At 48.2% G+C, this 16,468-nt stretch overlaps 1 protein-coding gene across 7 annotated transcripts in view; it reads left to right on the plus strand.

Annotated features, from left to right (window-relative positions):
- Window positions 1–16,468, plus strand: part of Gfra1 (GDNF family receptor alpha 1) — a 226,429-nt gene that overhangs the window by 7,940 nt on the left and 202,021 nt on the right. For 2 of the 7 annotated variants that reach the window (XM_032892242.1, XM_032892243.1), the window contains exon 1: window positions 7,958–8,387. The exons of the other annotated variants lie outside the window; for them this stretch is intronic. In XM_032892242.1, coding sequence (XP_032748133.1) covers window positions 8,012–8,387 — 376 coding nt within the window. In that variant the 5' untranslated portion in view covers window positions 7,958–8,011. Of the gene's footprint in view, window positions 1–7,957; window positions 8,388–16,468 lie in introns of those variants that run through there. 7 annotated transcript variants of the gene reach the window in all.

Genomic DNA, 16,468 nt, shown 5'->3' on the forward strand with positions numbered 1-16,468 from the left:
GTTTCTGATATTGTGTGCTGTCATTTTTATGTGACTACTTAAAAAAAATAAATTTTGCCCATTGGAGAAGAGCCTTAAGTCTAGGATGTCATCCATGGGTCACAAGAGAGTCTCAGTACCTCTTTGCTATTCTTCTTGTAGGCTGGGGTTGGGGTGGGGGATGACCTCTCCCATTTATTCAGTTCTTGATTCAGTTTTAAAATGTATTTTTAAAATTTTATATGACCGTGTGTGTGTGTGTGTGTACACATATACATATAGGTGCCCAGGGAGGCCAGAAGATATTGGTGCTCTTGGAGTTGGAGTTACAGGAATTACGAGCCACCTGGTGCAGGTGCTGTAAGAGCAGTTCACACTCTTACTTCACACCTGATGTGGGCACCACAAGGGCAGTTCCCACTCATACTCCGACACATTTCTCCTGCCCTTTTGCCCAGCCTCCTGAAAACAATCTTTAATGGCGCTGATGGTATACTTCAGAGCCCCAGTACGGCTTTGCTAGTCTCGTTGTAGGTCAGAGCTACACGTTCTGATCCGGGTCCACAGGGGCCCCTTGTAGCCTAATCTTGCTACCCTCTTCGAAGCCCTGTGCCCTCTTTCCATTCGAGCTCCCCTACTAGGCAAACCCTTACCTTGTGTATTCCATCTGTGTTTGCCCTCCTGGGCCTTTGGTCGTGGCCTTTTTGCTTCAGGAGCATCTAATAGTTCTTCAAGGCTGCAATCAGACTGCATCTCTGAAAGTCTTGCTGGAATCCCCCAGACAGGCCCCTCACTTAGGACTCCTCCTGTTTCCTGTGCTTTTATGTTTTGTAGCTGTTAATCATGGCATGTGTTGAGAAGACTATTTACGTGTCCGTCTTTCCCACTGGAAGTCAGTGACTGCTTGTTATGTTCTGTGTCAACTCAGCGGCTAGCATCCTTTCTGATCCACAGTAGACGTTCTATGACCACAGGTGGCTGATTGACCGGGCAGTGTCCTCGCAGATCTAGGCCAGTCCTCTACTTTTACATACAGTCTTGCCGAGAAGGTAAGAGATTTGGCCAGGACCATACTGCTTGAGGTTTGCTGGGGCACTGCGGTGCAGAAGGATAGGTAGCCTCTTTTTGCTGCATGCGCTGGACGTACCCTATCTGTTCTGGGGACCTCTTGACACCTGCTATGTGGATGATTCAGAACCTTCTCTCCTGCTCCGGTCCCTTCCCAGCTCTGAAGCAATCTTGGCAACTAAATGGGGCCATCTAAACCATCTAGTATGGCTTACCCTGAACCTAGCATGTCCAAAATGGACTCATTATCTCTTCCCCTTGTCTCCCTGTACTCTCTCTTCCCGAGTCTCTTGTCTTATACAGCAGGTTATTGGATACATGGCAATTCGTACCTGTTTCCAGCCTTACTTTCCAGACTTTTCCTGATCCGTCTGTCTGTCCCCATGTCCTGTGTCGTAGATGAGGCATGGTGACCATCTAGTCTTCTGTCAGTGCTCACGGTAGCTTCACAGGGCCACCCTAGATAAAGAGGACACGTGCCCTGAGCGTTCAGGCACCCAGGTGACTCCTGGCTCCACCCACAGCATGGACACCTTGGTTATAAAATCAGGGAATGGTTGCATCTACTTTATAAGTTCTTGTGGGTCAATGATGCTTTTATGTAAAAGTTTTAGCAAAGTGCCGGGAATATCTTTGGTCCTTGATACATCTCCCTCACTTTTTAACTCACCGTGGGGGTCCTTTTGGTTGTCATCTCTCTCCTGACTCTTCAGACTGGGCCTCTTTTCCATACATGATATCCTGTAATCAAGGGACTGGAAAAAAAGAACAATCCTGAACCCTCGGCAACACAGATGCTAAGTCCGTGTCTGTCTCCAAGGCTCTGGGGACAGCCTTGCCTCTCGGTAGCCAGGCATGGGGTCTGCTAGCCCTTTCTGAAGGGCTCTGCTCATGCTCAAGTGCCTACTGCTGCTCTTCCTTGGTACTCAGGCTCTTTGTCAGCTGAGCTTGTGGAGATCGCCTGGCCCAGGAAGGGAGCTCTGCTGTGCTTAAGGATTCTTGTGATCAACTTTCCCTTCTCAGCATCACGACCCCCATCTCTCCCACCCCACGCCGTAAATCTCCCCACAGCAGAAGCATTGCTGTGTCCTTCGAAGAGCATGTCTGGGACAGGGGAGAGACTTGAGAAGGGGAAGACTTCCCTCTCCAAAGCTAAGTACATCACAGTTCACTTTCACAGACCACTACTTTTGGGTTTTATTCCCTCCCTCCCTTTCCTGTCCTCCTTCCCCCCCAGGCAGCCTGCTTTTATGGCTGAGATTACAAAGGGGCTGGAAAAGAAAGAGATAACCAATCTCAGTCGGTTAAGGGGAGCCTTCTAGAACATGTAAACAACTGTGTTAAAAACAAAACAAAACAAAACAAAACGCAAGCATGCGTTTTTTTCTCTCAGTTTTCACTTCCCTCGCTCATTACCTGCCTGGTGACTTGAGGAAACCTCGTCTTTCTGTGTCACTGACCGTGTCCTGACAGCAGCACCAGGTTATTTAGATCAAGTGTGAACGTCGATAAGTTTTATGAGTAACGCATAGGACATTGTGGTCTCTGACTCTTCATGGCAGAGGCCTACATGCACCAGCAAAGACTGGGAAGGTGGGGACAGCCACATGTTTTGAACAGTGTTCCTGGAGGTCCCGCTTTAGAAAAGGGAGATAAAACATCAGTGAGTGACAGGTAATTGCATGAGCTGAAGATTGTTACAAGGTGCAAAATTATTTATAGCCAATACGTCTGCCCTCATTCCTTCTCTTTAGACTCCTGAAGTATTTCTTTCTGTCATCTCTTCATATATTTTTTTTTGGCCTGTTCTTTCCAAAGGACACCTTACACCTTTTTTTTTTTTTTAAAATTGTTGTCTGAAAAACACAGTGCCGAATTCGAGAGAGAGAGAGAGAGAAAGAGAGAGAGAGAGAGAGAGAGAGAGAGAGAGAGAGAGAGAGAGAGATCCCCAAGTGGAGCAGATATGTTCACAGAGTGCTGTAGTCCAGGGTCAGAAACCTGCTAGCCTAACCCCTGACTATCTGGGGACCTTAGGCTGGTGTCTACCTTTCCTACTGGCCACAACTGCCTTTAACTGTTGGAAGAAGGCAACAGGCTAGGTTGGCCTGTAACAGATTGCTGCTCTTTCTTAAAGAGTCTTTATTGACTCATATACCTGTATAGGCCTTGATGTTTTCCATCATTTTCCTTGTACAAAAGAAATGGTTGATTGTGACACACACACACACACACACACACACACACACACACAGGCACACACACACAGGCACACACACACAGAGGCACAAACACACAGGCATATACATTGTCTATATATGTAATATGATTGCGTATGTAGTTTATAAACCATGATTTAGTCCATTGGCTATATGTATTCAGAGAAGTTCATGGAGAATAGAAGGGAAAGAAAGAGGAAGCCAGATGTGAGTTTGGCAAGACACAAGCTGTAGGCTTATATTTAAGTAAGTCAACCGATCGCAAGGGCCCTGTTTGTTTGACAGGGATAAACAGAGATGCCCTGGGCATCTCTTGAAGGTCATGCTGGTCCAGCCCTCTTATTTTATTGATAAGAAAACTGAGAGTTCCATAAATTTATGGGACAGTGGAACATAAATTGTCAGGGACAATGATGACAAGCAAAATTAGGTGTGTGCTTGCTTTTAAATTGCTATTTGAAGCTCTCCAGATCCTGGCACTTGGCTGCCTCCCTTCAGTCGTCCTTGACCTGGTCAGGCCCCTGTTCCCTTCTGTCTCCCTTGGAGGAAGGTGAGTGCTACAGCAGGGGCTTGACTGGGGGTGGGGGCAGCTGACCACTGTTTCAGATCAAGGGTTAATTGGTAGATCCCTGGCAGCAGGACCCAGTAGCCACAACGTTAATGTTCATCTTTTGTCCCTCTTCAGAGTTTCTGCCGGGGGGGGGGTAAAAATAAGAAATTATTTGTAGCTTTACGTCCCTTTCAGCCCACAAACCTTAATCTTTCATCTGTTATTTTTTTTTTTAAAGAAGCTAACCACTTCCTGTAATTTAGAGACTCAGTTAGCTGGGTCAGTGATGGGAATGAATGGGTGATTTGCATAAGGGGCTAATTTATTATGTCCCCTGGGTATTTCTTTCATCTCTCCTCCATTCTAATTAACGTTCTAAGGGGGCCTATCACCATATCAGAAATTAGGGGTGAAAGCGGCCATTGTTAACCTTTCTGGTGACTTCCCATCTTCTCTGATCTTTTAACCGTTTCTCTTCGTGCCCGGGATTTCATTTAGGGCTGCGGAGTCCTTGGGGAGACGTCTAGGGGCTGTGCCCTTTCGTGACCCGGTGTGGTAAAAGTCCAAATGGCACAGCACAGGAGAGCTTGCCTTCCTCCCGCGGAGGGACTAGAGATGCATAAAGCATCTAGGGCTGGGCACACACGCCCTCCAGAAACTAGAAACGCACCCCGCTGCTTACCACACAGAGGTTTGGGCACACTCCTGTATCTGCCTGCTCTGGGATGTACACCGACTGTGAGTGTGCAATTCTGAACGTCTATCTCATCCATCACGGTGCCTCCAAAAAGATCTTCCTTGACAAGTGCTCAGTCGGTCCCGGCTATGACGGAGGCAGAGGCAGCTGTGTGTGACACAGCCGAGGATGGGAAAGAGAACAAGCAATTTCTTTGAAAATCAATTGTAATTTACTCTTGCTAAATTGGCAGAAGGTCCGCCCTGCCCATGCATTAGCATATGACGGACTTTTAATCATTTGGTCAACTGGCCTATTTTTGGTCGGTCCATGGTTCCATCTGGGACTCTGCCGTCTTCAGCCCACATGTGCTCCAGGTCTGTTCCCTTTTTTAAAAGGGGAATTGGAAGGGGAGGGGTCTTTGACTGAGAAGTCACTGCTGTGGGTCTCTTTGCCTGACAGCCCAATCAATGTGTACATTTTGCTCTTGTGCCCCAGCCCACCAATGGTGGGTATTGGGCTGTCTGATTTTTGAGGGGGAAATTTGAGCTCAGAGAAGTTGAGCAGTGCTCTCGGGGCCAAATAGCCTGTACCTAGAAGAGCTCACACTCTGTTCCCTTGTCTCCACATAGCCCTCTTTCTGCTCTTCCTGGTGGCATTTGAAGCATAGATCTGGCTTCTCTATTCCGAAGGAGAAATTTAGCCCACTTTTCCCTTCCTGTTCCCAGCTTCTCTTCCGGTCTTCTACGTTAAAGGCACTGTTTGACAAAGGGCCTTTAAAGTTGAAATATAAGCCAGTATCTGTTATTTTAATATTTGGCCCTGCATTCTGATGGGTTCTTAATTGAGACCCGGAATCCAGAACACGCTCGCTATTAAAACCATTCCGGCGGAACTGCAGAAATATTAACCAAAGAAGCAATTTCTGCGTTCTCTCCTTTTTCACTTTTGTGTGAGGCAGGAAGCTTTCTAAAGTGGAGCAGAATGCCTGGGGCCAGTTTTTGTCATGTTGTCATATAAATAGCATTACACAGTGTAAAGAAAGGAATACAGAGTTGAGTCCCACTTTAAGGTGACCTAATACGCTGTTCATTCTTCATTCGTCTTCCAGCACACTGGCTGGCGCCCCTCCCCTTTAGGTCCCTCCCCTATAGGCTCTTCCCCTTAGCCCCTCCCCTTTACGCCCCAGCAAATCTCCCAGAAAGAAAGCACCTCGCCAGCTGCTATTCCTCTTGCCTACTGCACATTGTCATTTCGCGAACACTTAATAATGTATGAAAATCAGTATTGATTGCACTGTTGGTAGGAATAGACCAGCAGGTTTCTTAGAGCTCATGTTTATGAAATGGTTCATTGATCCCTGTTCCTACGAGTTTCAAATAAACCCTTGATGAAGCAGAGGCCGGAGATAGCTAGATCCTGGGGCGGGGGGTGGGGGTGGGGGGGGTGTTCCCCAATGGAGCCCCGCCTTTTCGGAGCATAGGAGTGGCATCCGAATGGGGAAATGGTGATAGAAACTCTGGCTAGAAATGTGCGACCTTGCCGTGGTCTTTCAGGAGAAGTAAGGACAGCAAGTGAGAGGTGAGACACAATGTCTAGGCGTTTTACGGGCAACAGCTTGGGTAATCCTTGTTGAGTATGAGGTTGGCCTCACTTGGTGGATGTGGTCACTGAGACCCAAGTAAAGTCACCAGAGTACATACACCTTCAGTTGTGGCCGGGGGTGGAAAGATGGCTCTGTGACTGAGGTGTTGCTCCAACATAGAGACCAAAGTTCACATCTTTGGAATCCAAGTCAAATTCAGGTGGTGGGCATGGCAACCCACATACAATTCCAGCTTTAGGAAGCTGAGACAGAGGATCCCCAGAGAAAGCTGACCAGCAAGACTAGCCACATTGGGGAGTTCCAAGTTTGAATGAGAGACCCTATCTTAATGAATAAGGATGATTCCTAACACCAGCCCCTCTGACCTTCACATGCATGTTCTTGTGCATGCATGCACACATATGCACACTGCACACACACACACACACACACACACACACACACGAATGTGGAAAAATAAAAATTAAGCTGTGGCAGAGCCAGCGTTCTTTTATATGAAGTTGGCTCCAGGATTCATGTGGTAGCCTCCACTTACACCAGAGGTATGCGTCCCATGAAAGTTTAGTATATAACCTGTGTGAAGGACTGGTGGGTGGTTTTCACTGAGTGACACATATGTAGATATTTGATATCTGTTACCTGTGTCACACATATATGTGATATACGTAACACATGTAAAATCACATATATTACACATAAGTATATATAGCCTAGCCTATGTTATATATATAATAATGACACATGCTATAATTGTATTATGAATCACATGCTAATTAGGTTATATGGAATCTATTATTATACTACATATGTTTATTTTTTATTTCAGAATTAGAAAAATCAGTCAGTTGGGGGAGGTCTTATGTTTCAGTTTTTCAGGGTGATAGAATTTTATTCCTGCAAAATTCGTTCACAGATATTGGGGCTGGGGGAGCTTTGTGGTTTGGAGTTAAGCAGACTACTTCCTTTTCCCGCCTTTTCAGAATTCTCTCGCTGTTTTGTGGGTAGATATGAAGAACATAGTGTACAGTGAGTGCTCAGAACCCCAGTGAGGCTCATTGTCATCCTGAGGAGGGAGTAATCATTACACCAAGGGAGGGACTTTCCTCACTCAGATTGTCTTACCTGACTTGATTTCTTTTGTTGCTCACCCTTTCCTGTGTCCTCCTCCCTCTCACTCCCTTCCAATCCTGCCTTCTTTCTTTCATATCTTTCACATCCATGACTATTTAGAGCCCTCAGTGTTATAGTGGGTTAGCACAGCTGCCCTCTGTGCTCATGACTTTTGGGTTGGTTTTGTATCCCCCAGAGTTTAACTAAGACTTTCTGTGTGACCGTGGGTTTGAAACTGTCCATCACAGTCCTGGTGGGCTCAACAGGGAGTACAAAATTGGACACTATGTGCCTCCCTCTCCCAGAATCTGTTAGTTGCCTGTATTTGTGGCAGGGCCCTGTAGACTCCTCCCCATTCATAACTGATGGTTGGAGAGGGCATCGGGCATAAGAAAGGCATAAGCAAGGGCCGAGCAAGTCTGGGGTACCCATTTCCTGAGAGCACCAGGCACGAGGTATGCAGGGAGTAGGCTGGGTAGAGAAGCATGTACTTGTCCCGTCTTAGAACTGGGTGAGGCGAGAGCCGCGCTCCCTGGCATTGCTGGCATTTTCAGTCTGAACCATAGGATGTAGCCATTTTTTTCAGCTCTGTGTGGCAAAATAGCAGACATTTTACACGTCTCAATAATATAGTTTGGTGTCATAAAGCAACAGAAGAATCCGGATACTTCCTGACTAGGGAAGGCCTTGAGGCCTGCCGTGGGAACACTCCCAGTTCAGAGTTCCCCACAGGCAGGTGAAAGAGTCAGGAACATCATGCTTCTGCCTCAGCTCCTGTGGAGGTAGAATAGGCACAGGTCAGGTTCATGTTGCTTCTCTTAGACGTATGTGACTTGGGGCATGGGGTGGCATATGTAGAGGGTTCCAGAAAGTGTCTGTACCTCCCTGGGTGGTCCCAGGAGCACCAGGGGCAGACAGATGGCTCCTGGAATGAATGCAGGGTGTGGAACCCCGGGGAGCCAGACTGTGGTGGAGGGAGTTTAGTAGAGACGATCTCTGACAGTTGTTCTGTGGAGCCCCACATGGTGTGGCTAAAAAGAAGCCTCTGCTCGTGGCCTCTGGGACTGTGCTCAGCCTGGACCTCTGGGATAGTGGCTTCTCACCAGTCTTCCTGTGTGTCCCACCCCAACCCCAGCACCACCTTCTGTCCTGGGCTCTGCTCTCTCACTTGGAGAGAACTGAGTAAGTACCCCAAGGTTCTCCAAGTAGGAATTTGGCCTGATGGTATGGGACACCCACTGACCTCAGGGGATATATTGCAAGGCAGGATGAAGAGGGTGGACTGAGACTGCAACCAGAACCCGCCCCCTGCAGTGCAGAGAAACCTCCCAAGCTCTCTCTGGAGTAGGGATAACATTGCTTCAGTGACCTGGGGTGGGCGCAGGTGGTGCTGTCCTTATCTCTGGCTGCTCCCTAGAGGGGAGATACCCAGAGCCTGCAGCATCTCTCCATGGGGATGCACCAAGAAGGCCGTCTCAGTCTTTCACAGGGTGGGAGTGGGGGGGGGGCGGGCATGAGGTCTCGACTCTAGCAGAATGCAGTGGGGCACCACCTTGGTAATGTGCACCAAACTTGCAGTTCACACAGCTGGTTTGAATTCTACATTCCAGCAGTCTCTAGCGGTGGGAGCGTAGGTAAACAGTACCATAAAACCTAGTTCTGTCTGTTAACAGGTACCAGAATATCCGGCTCACGGGGTGTTGGAGGCCATAGAGCCCTTAGCATGCTTTGTCTTTCAAAGCGGGAGGCAAGCACTTCTAATGCCGTGTCCTGGTTGTTTTTGTAGTCAGCTTGACCCACACTAGAGTTATGGGAAGAAGGAACATTGATTGAGAAAATGCCCTCATCAAGTTGGCTTTAGGAAAGCCTGCGGTACAATTTCTTCATTGATGATTGATGTGGGAGGTTCAGCTCACAGCGGGTGGTGCCAACCCTGGGTGGTGCCAACCCTGGGTGGCTCTTCCTGGAAGTATAAGAAGGGTATTTGAACCTGAGCCTGGAGTGAGCCCATAAGTAGTGTATCTCCATGGCCTCAGCTTCAGTTCCTGCCCTGGCTTCCCTCTGAGATGAGTTCTAACAGGGTGTGTAGGCCCAATGAATCTTTTGGCTGTGGTGTTTATCATAGCAGGAGGAAGCAGACCAGGATAAACGGTCTTCTTCTGTGCATCCTAATCCTTCTCTTCTCCTGCCTCAGTTTGTTAGCCTGATAGATGGGTTGAATTGAAGAAGAAGAAGAGGAGGAGGAGGAGGAGGAAGAAAGGTTAGCAAGCAAGCAAGCTTCAGTTGAGTGTACTTTAAACAACACAACGTCTACTCACGACACAGTAGCAGCCCACCATTGTCAGAAGCTTTCTGTGTGCCAGCCACTGTGCTAGTTCATGGGGCGGTGTTGGTGAGTTAGATTCTAGAGTGGGTGAAGTGGCCTGCGGATGGGGTAAGGGAGAAGAGAGACAGAAAACATGGATAAAAGAAAGTTCCAGAAGGAAGTCCATATATGGGGAGAGGAAGTTTTGGCAAGCCAGGGCATCTTAGTGGGAGAGAAAAGGGTTTGCCCAGCACAGAAAACTTACACCATATATATGAGTCTAGTGAGGAATGGATGTGAACTCAGTGAAAAAAAACCTCGAATGTTCTCTCTTGCTCGTGCTTGTGCATGCGCTCTCTCTCTCTCTCTCTCTCTCTCTCTCTCTCTCTCTCTCTCTGTCCCATTATCCCCCTCCCCCATTATTATCCTCCCTCTTTATTCCCCCTCCCCCTTATTCCCCTTCCCCATCACTCCCCCTTCCCCATTATTTCCCCCATTGTTCCCCTCCCCCTTCTTTCCCCTTCCCCTCCCCTTCTTCCCCCTCCCACATTGTTCCCCTCCCCCTTGACTCCCCTTCCCCTTCTTCCCCCTCCCTCATTATGCTGGAGAAGGTTTTGAAAATGTAATGTTTGCAAACAACATAGAAGCAGTCAACGCAGTGTTTTCTATTAGTAGTGTAAGGTTCGCTGGCTCTGGGTATTTTTTTCCTTCTTGTCTTCCAAATTGTAATTTTAAAAGATGAGGCATTTCATATTCAAGAGTTTCCTTTGTCTGAAATAAATTATTCATCTCTCCCCAGTTTCAGAAACAATGAACATAATACTTAATGCACCACAATTAAGCGGGCGTAGCTCTGTATAAAATTATGTTCCCTGCGTTTGGGTGGCGGGCCGCGCAGAGCATCCTATATCTTGTCGACATTTGTTCCTCAGCAGAAGAACATAAAGTCAGAGAGCCAGAAATGTGTTTTGTTTCTCTTGTGGTGGAGGAGGGGGGTAACTCTAGACCCCTGCAGACTTGTTTTTGACATTCCACAGCTGTTGGTGGCTAGGTTGCCTTCACAGAACTGCTTGCTGGGGCTATACTATGCATGGGGTCAGGTGGGGGTCAGAACCCCTAAGCAGTGCCCACTTGTTTCAGTCTCCTTTGTCTGGGTTGAGATCCCTCTAGAATCCTGGGTGGAGGCTGTAGGCAGCTTCTCTTGAATTCAGGCTATCTGATCACTTGGGTGCTTCTAAGCACCAGCATTTGGAGCACTCGGCCCGTGAGGAGAATCCTCATCCTCCCTGAGAACGCCTGCTAACAAGGGTGGTGTCTTCAATGGAAATCTTCAGGCTTGAAGGTTGAACCGTCCTGTTTCCTGGAAGACGTTTGGGGTGCCTCCTATTCCACGTCCAGCTCTGAGGTTATAGTCAAAGCTGGTTCCGGTTGTCAGTGGGCAACCACAGAGATAGTTTCCCCGTGGCATGAATAGGCTATTTTCTGGAACCTTCACTAACGCCCCGAGTATTGGCCTGGAGATGGGACGCTCGCCACATCTTACTTGGGAGGGAACCCAAACCCTGATACCCAGTGACTCAAGTATACACAGCTAGCTGGTGGCAGATCTTGAATTCCAGCCAAGTTTGTTTAGTAGAAAGGGCTTTGCTGCTTTCTGCCTTTCTGATTGTTTTGTAGGAAATAGAAACAATTGAATTCAAGACCGATTCTCAGCGTCCTCTGGTGTAAGCACCCTCGTTATATTCTAGCAGAAAAAAATAATTGTATCTCTCTTTGTAGGAAGCTTAGGAAGAGGGCCCTGGAGGTGGCCAGTGGACTTAGACCGTCCCTGTCTTTGCCCTTGTCTTAGTGTAGAGCGCCTGCCCTGATGGCCCTCCCAGGACTTCAGAGGTCTTTGGACCTTTGCTGCCACCAAATGCCTCTGACCTGCGTCTTTAGTTTCTGAGGAGCCTCTTTCTCTGACCAGTGCTTCCCATGTTGGCTTCAGAGGGATCTCTGGGAATCAGTGTATGGGTCCTGTGACATCTCTGAGCCCTCAGTTTGAGGATTCCTCCTTTGCAGTATGTCCATCCAGCTGCCTGCTGGATACTTCCACCAGGGTGACTGGACACAATCCACACCTGTCTCATGGTGAATGGGCCCCAAGTCTTACCCTGGAAAGAGATTTATCTGATCCCAGAAAGATGTTATTATGTGCTGGGCGGAGAGCAGTGCTGTGGTAGCCATCAGAGTCCGCCTTCTGACTTCACAAGTCCGTCACTCAGGAAGTCTCATTTGCATGGTTTGCAGACTGGATAGCATCTGCAAAGCAGACGTATGGATGTAGAACTGGGTTTCATGAGATTCCGTGTTCAAGGGCATCATCTCCTGGGAAGGGGCCTCGAAGTGGTGAAAAGCTCTTACAAAACTAACCTCAAGACATTTCCATCACCTGGGAGGGGCTTTGTCTCCTGTCTGCCCTTGCAGCTTGTGCTGGTGGGCAGAGCGAAGGTATAGCTCAGACTTCCTGGATAGTTTCCAGAAAGACCTCTGTGCAGTGGTGCGTGTCCTGATTTGCCTATAAAATAAAGTGGCCTCACCACATGCCAGTTGTATACCTTACTTGTTACAGTCTGTCAGAGACTTGAGGTGATGTGGTCACACCACAATAACTGACCTGCTCCCCCCACATCCTTCATTAAGAAAAGCAAGTATACACAGACCGAAATAGCCCTTTGGAAATGGTCTTTGATGAGGATTTGGCTTGCGGATAAGATTGTGGTGAGCCTGGAGAAGGGGGGAAAGTGAGTGGGCATGGGTTTCCCAAGAGAGAGGAACCTCAGTCGAGGGTTGAATTTTTCTGTTAAAAACAGAACTTAAAAGCAAAGAGCTTGTTAGATAAGCACACTCTGACGTAGGCCTTAAACGCCTGGCAAATATTTACCGTAGATGTACAATACAAAGTTCAGTGTTTAGAAGGTCCTAAAATAGAAAAATTTGCACTCAGGGTTTTTTGCTTCGTGGTTGTGAGCAATAAGAAAATAACTAAAGGTCTACTGGATTCCAAGGAGCTCCCTACAGTCCTGAGGGGACCGTTGAGTGCTGCCACACCTGGATCTGTCCTCCACGCAGACACCTGTCTTCACACATACACTGATTTGTACTCTCCCCTCCATGTAAGGGACTTTGACATTTTGCTCTGTAAGCCCTGACTGTGATCATCGTATACCTGTGGTCCTGGGAAGTCAGGTTAAGCAGAGTGTGGGATGCTGGCATTTGGAAGTTTGGCCTTCCCATAGCCCCCACGAGTAAAGAAGCTCTCTTGAAGTGTTTGCTTAAACTCTAGAGGGCTGGCATTGTACCTGGGAAAGTTCCTCTCTCTCTCTCCTTTCCCCACTTCTCTCTCATTCCTTCCCCCTCTCTTCCCCCTCTATGCCCCCTTGTCCCGTGTGTGTGTGTGTATGTGTGTGTGTGTGTGTATCAGACTTCTGAGTTAAAGTCTCTAAAAGCCCCTAGGATTAACTACTTTCCTTCAATAGCTTCTGTTCTCTGGCATGGTGGCCTAGACCAACCGTTTTAGTGTTCCCACCTTGGTGCATTTCATGCTTCCACTATTCCACAAGTAGGTCTGTGACATTTGTCACTGTCCCTTGTGTAGGTCTGTGACATTCAGCTTCCTGACTCACATCTCCCATGCAATGCTGCTTGGTTAAGAGAGATGTTGGTGATGTTCCTGGGGAGCCCTCCTGTTCTGATCCACCACGTGCTTCTTGGTGCATTTCCAAGGTCCTTGGGGGTTCAGGTCAGTGGTGGAGGCTCTAATGCTTTGGAAGCTAGACATTGTGCTAGGAACACCATTGTTGGCAAGACAATGGACACGTCAGTGGGGAGCTACAGTGGGATTAAAGCAAGTATGTTCTGACGGTAGCCAGTGCCTTAAATAAAACACAGACCCATGGAGTGGTCACTGGAGGGTAGAGGGCACCTGCTACATAGGGAATCGAGAAGAGCCTGCTGAGGAGGTGACTCTGAAATGAGATTTTGAGTGACAGAACTGGCCATTCTGAGTACCAGCTAAAGAGACTGCCTTGTCAGAGCTCATGGTGAAATAAGCCACTGTTGGTTGGCTTATGCTGGTAGAGAGGGATAAACATGGGGCCAGGCCACCATCAGTTTTCAGTAGAGAGCTACAGCCTGAGATCACAGGGGTATTGGAAAATCAGGCCTGGGCACCAATCAGGGCCAAGAGACTCATGCTCTTAGCTGTGAAAGAAACCATAGTTGTATTTCACCAGTCTGGTTTGAAACTGCTTGAGTTGGAGACATTGTGTGTGAGAGTCATTGAGAGGAGGAAGAGGAGGTGGAGGAGGAAGAGGAGGAAGAAGACATTCTGGGTGCATGCTTCAGAAGTGTCACTCTTCAATGAGCACACTGTAGCATGGCACTTTTTTCTCTCGCCTTATTTCTTACCACCGTTCCCATAGCATAGTGTCCACAGAACCAGCCCCATCTCATACTGGTTTGGATTTTGTTTTTGTTTCTGTTTATTTCCTTGTATTGAATGTTATTTCAAAGCAAGGACTTCATCTGCCTTGTTCCTTGCTCTTTCCCTAATTGAAGACGCCTCACCATAGGCACAGTATGGGCTCAGTGAGTAGGAGCCAGGTAGATGCAAACAGACTTTTGTGTAATTGTTCAGTACCATGTCCTTATTGGATGCCCAGCACCTAGGTGATCCAGGACGAGTAAGCGTAGTCATAGAGCTGAACAGTGTGTATTTGTTACTTTCTTTTCTTATGGCTGGTTGACCAGATGTTTTTGAGGGTGGACTTGGTTCTCAGGCTTAGGTAGTTTGCTTGTCTGAGCGTAAATGGTTGAGATTACAGGAATGTGTTACTACCCCTCCCTGAGGGTTCTCAGGCTCAGGGAGCCTAGTCCTATGAGCACCCTCAGTGGTTGAGAATATAGGAACATGTGACTACCCCTCCCTGAGAACTTGGTTTTAGAACCTGTGAGAAGGTCCACAGGTAGGCAGCCTCTTGGAAAACACTGTCACTAAGAAGCCACTGTCACTGACAGCTTTTTATCTGCTCTTCATGCTGGAGGGTGTCGTTCAGAGTTTGACAGTGTGACATATGACATCTCCCAGCGGTTCTGTCTATTTCTTTGAGTGCACATGGGCTAAAGTACTAAGGAATCTCTGGGACTCAACATCCCAAGCCAGGTACATGTGCTGCGAATCAGGTGATCAGTGTCACACTTGACCTCTCTCTTGGATACTGAAGCAGTCCAGGGGGTGATGCTCAGAGACTCTTGTGTCCAGTGCCCCCCTCCAGGAGAAGCACTCCTGGAGGTGTCGCTAAGAGGACCATAACAGGGAGCTGGTTTTGGCAGATGGGAAGAATGTTCCAGAAAGAGAAAGACCGAGAGTGCCGGTCACTGAAGGAGCAGGAGACAGGCCAGGGTGGGATGAGTCAAGAGAAGTCATCCAGGGATGGTGGTAGCCGTCAGGGTGGGGGCAGGCTTGGAGCAGGCCTGCAGATGCAGCCTGCAGTAAACCTCGGAATGCACCGTGGAAGCAACTGTCGTCATTGTCACATTTGAGAAGGACCAACTGCACCCATGTGGGAAAAGCAAAGGGCTTGTGTGCCACAGATTTCATTCACCACTTTTCCGAGAGAACCACATCATCTTACACAGGCCTTCTAACCCTCCAGCCTCAGTTTCCTCAACTAAGCTCGCTTTCATATCCGCCTAAGGACTTTGTAGATTTATGAGTCTACGTCGTAGAGAAAAACACAGGGCAAAACTCTAGTTTTGAAACTCTCGTCAGCTGCGTGAGGGGAATGGATCCCAGACAGCTTGGAACTCTGGATCCCGGCCCTTCTGAAAAAGGAGCCTGGAGAGGCTTTTGGTTAAAATGCAGAAAGCGGGCTGTGAATCATTGTCCTGTCTAATCATGGAAAGTATGAAAGTCATTTTGAGGCCAGTCACCTGGCCTCCCAAAGCGTAGCTTATTACCCACAAGGCTCCAGGAGAAGGGAGAGTGGTGGTTTGTTCCACATGCTTGGGAAAAGTCTGTGTGTGGTAGGCAAAGCTTGAATCTGGAAGCTTTGGTGTTACGCCTCGCCTGAGAAGCCTCCTGGACTCCAGCTCTGGGGCTGAAACCTCCTTCCCTTCCCCTTCTCCTCCCTTCCCTCCTTCCCCTCCCTTCCCCTCCCTTTCTCCTCCCCTTCCTTTCCCCCTCCCCTTCTCTTCCTTTCCTTTTCCCCTCCCCTTCTCCTCCCTTCCCCTTCCCCCTCTCCTTCCTCTTCCCTTTCCAACCTCCCCTCTCTTCCTCTCCCCCTCTCCACCCCCTCCTACCAGGTCTCTTACTGGCAGAGAGCGCAGGCCACAGATCTGGAGGGACTCAGCCTGTGGAACACACAGGTGTGGCGTGAGGCTCAGAGTCTCCAGTCAGATATACACAAGGTTTGGAGGATCCCAGGATCTACCAACCACAGTGAGCAGATGTGGCCATTTTCTCCTTATCCTCTTAAAATGATTCGCCATAGGAATTACAGAGTTATCCCTCAAGTGCCACTGAATAATTGATGAAGAGTTTCTCAGTCAGACATGACAGGGATGCAGTGAGGGACTTGCCAGGAGCACTCTTGCCCTCACAGGGCCTACTCTCTGATTAGGGAACACATCATAAATGCGATAGAGGAGAGCGTCAGGGCAGAAGACTTAACGGGATGGGTACTGTTGTTTTTTTTCCCTTTTCTTAATAGATTTTATTATATTTTAATTATGTGTAGGAGTGTGTGTGTGTGTGTGTGTGTGTGTGTGTGTGTGTGTGTGTGTGTGCACGCGTGCATGTTGCATGCACGAGCTTGTGGATGTGTGCATGTGAGTGCTGGTGGCTAAGGAGACCAGAGGGGTTGGATCTTCTGGAGCTGGAGTTACAGATGGTGGTAATTGCTCTACGGGAATTGGG

This window comes from Rattus rattus, chromosome 2 (assembly GCF_011064425.1).
Source record: "Rattus rattus isolate New Zealand chromosome 2, Rrattus_CSIRO_v1, whole genome shotgun sequence".
Lineage (NCBI taxonomy): Eukaryota > Metazoa > Chordata > Mammalia > Rodentia > Muridae > Rattus > Rattus rattus.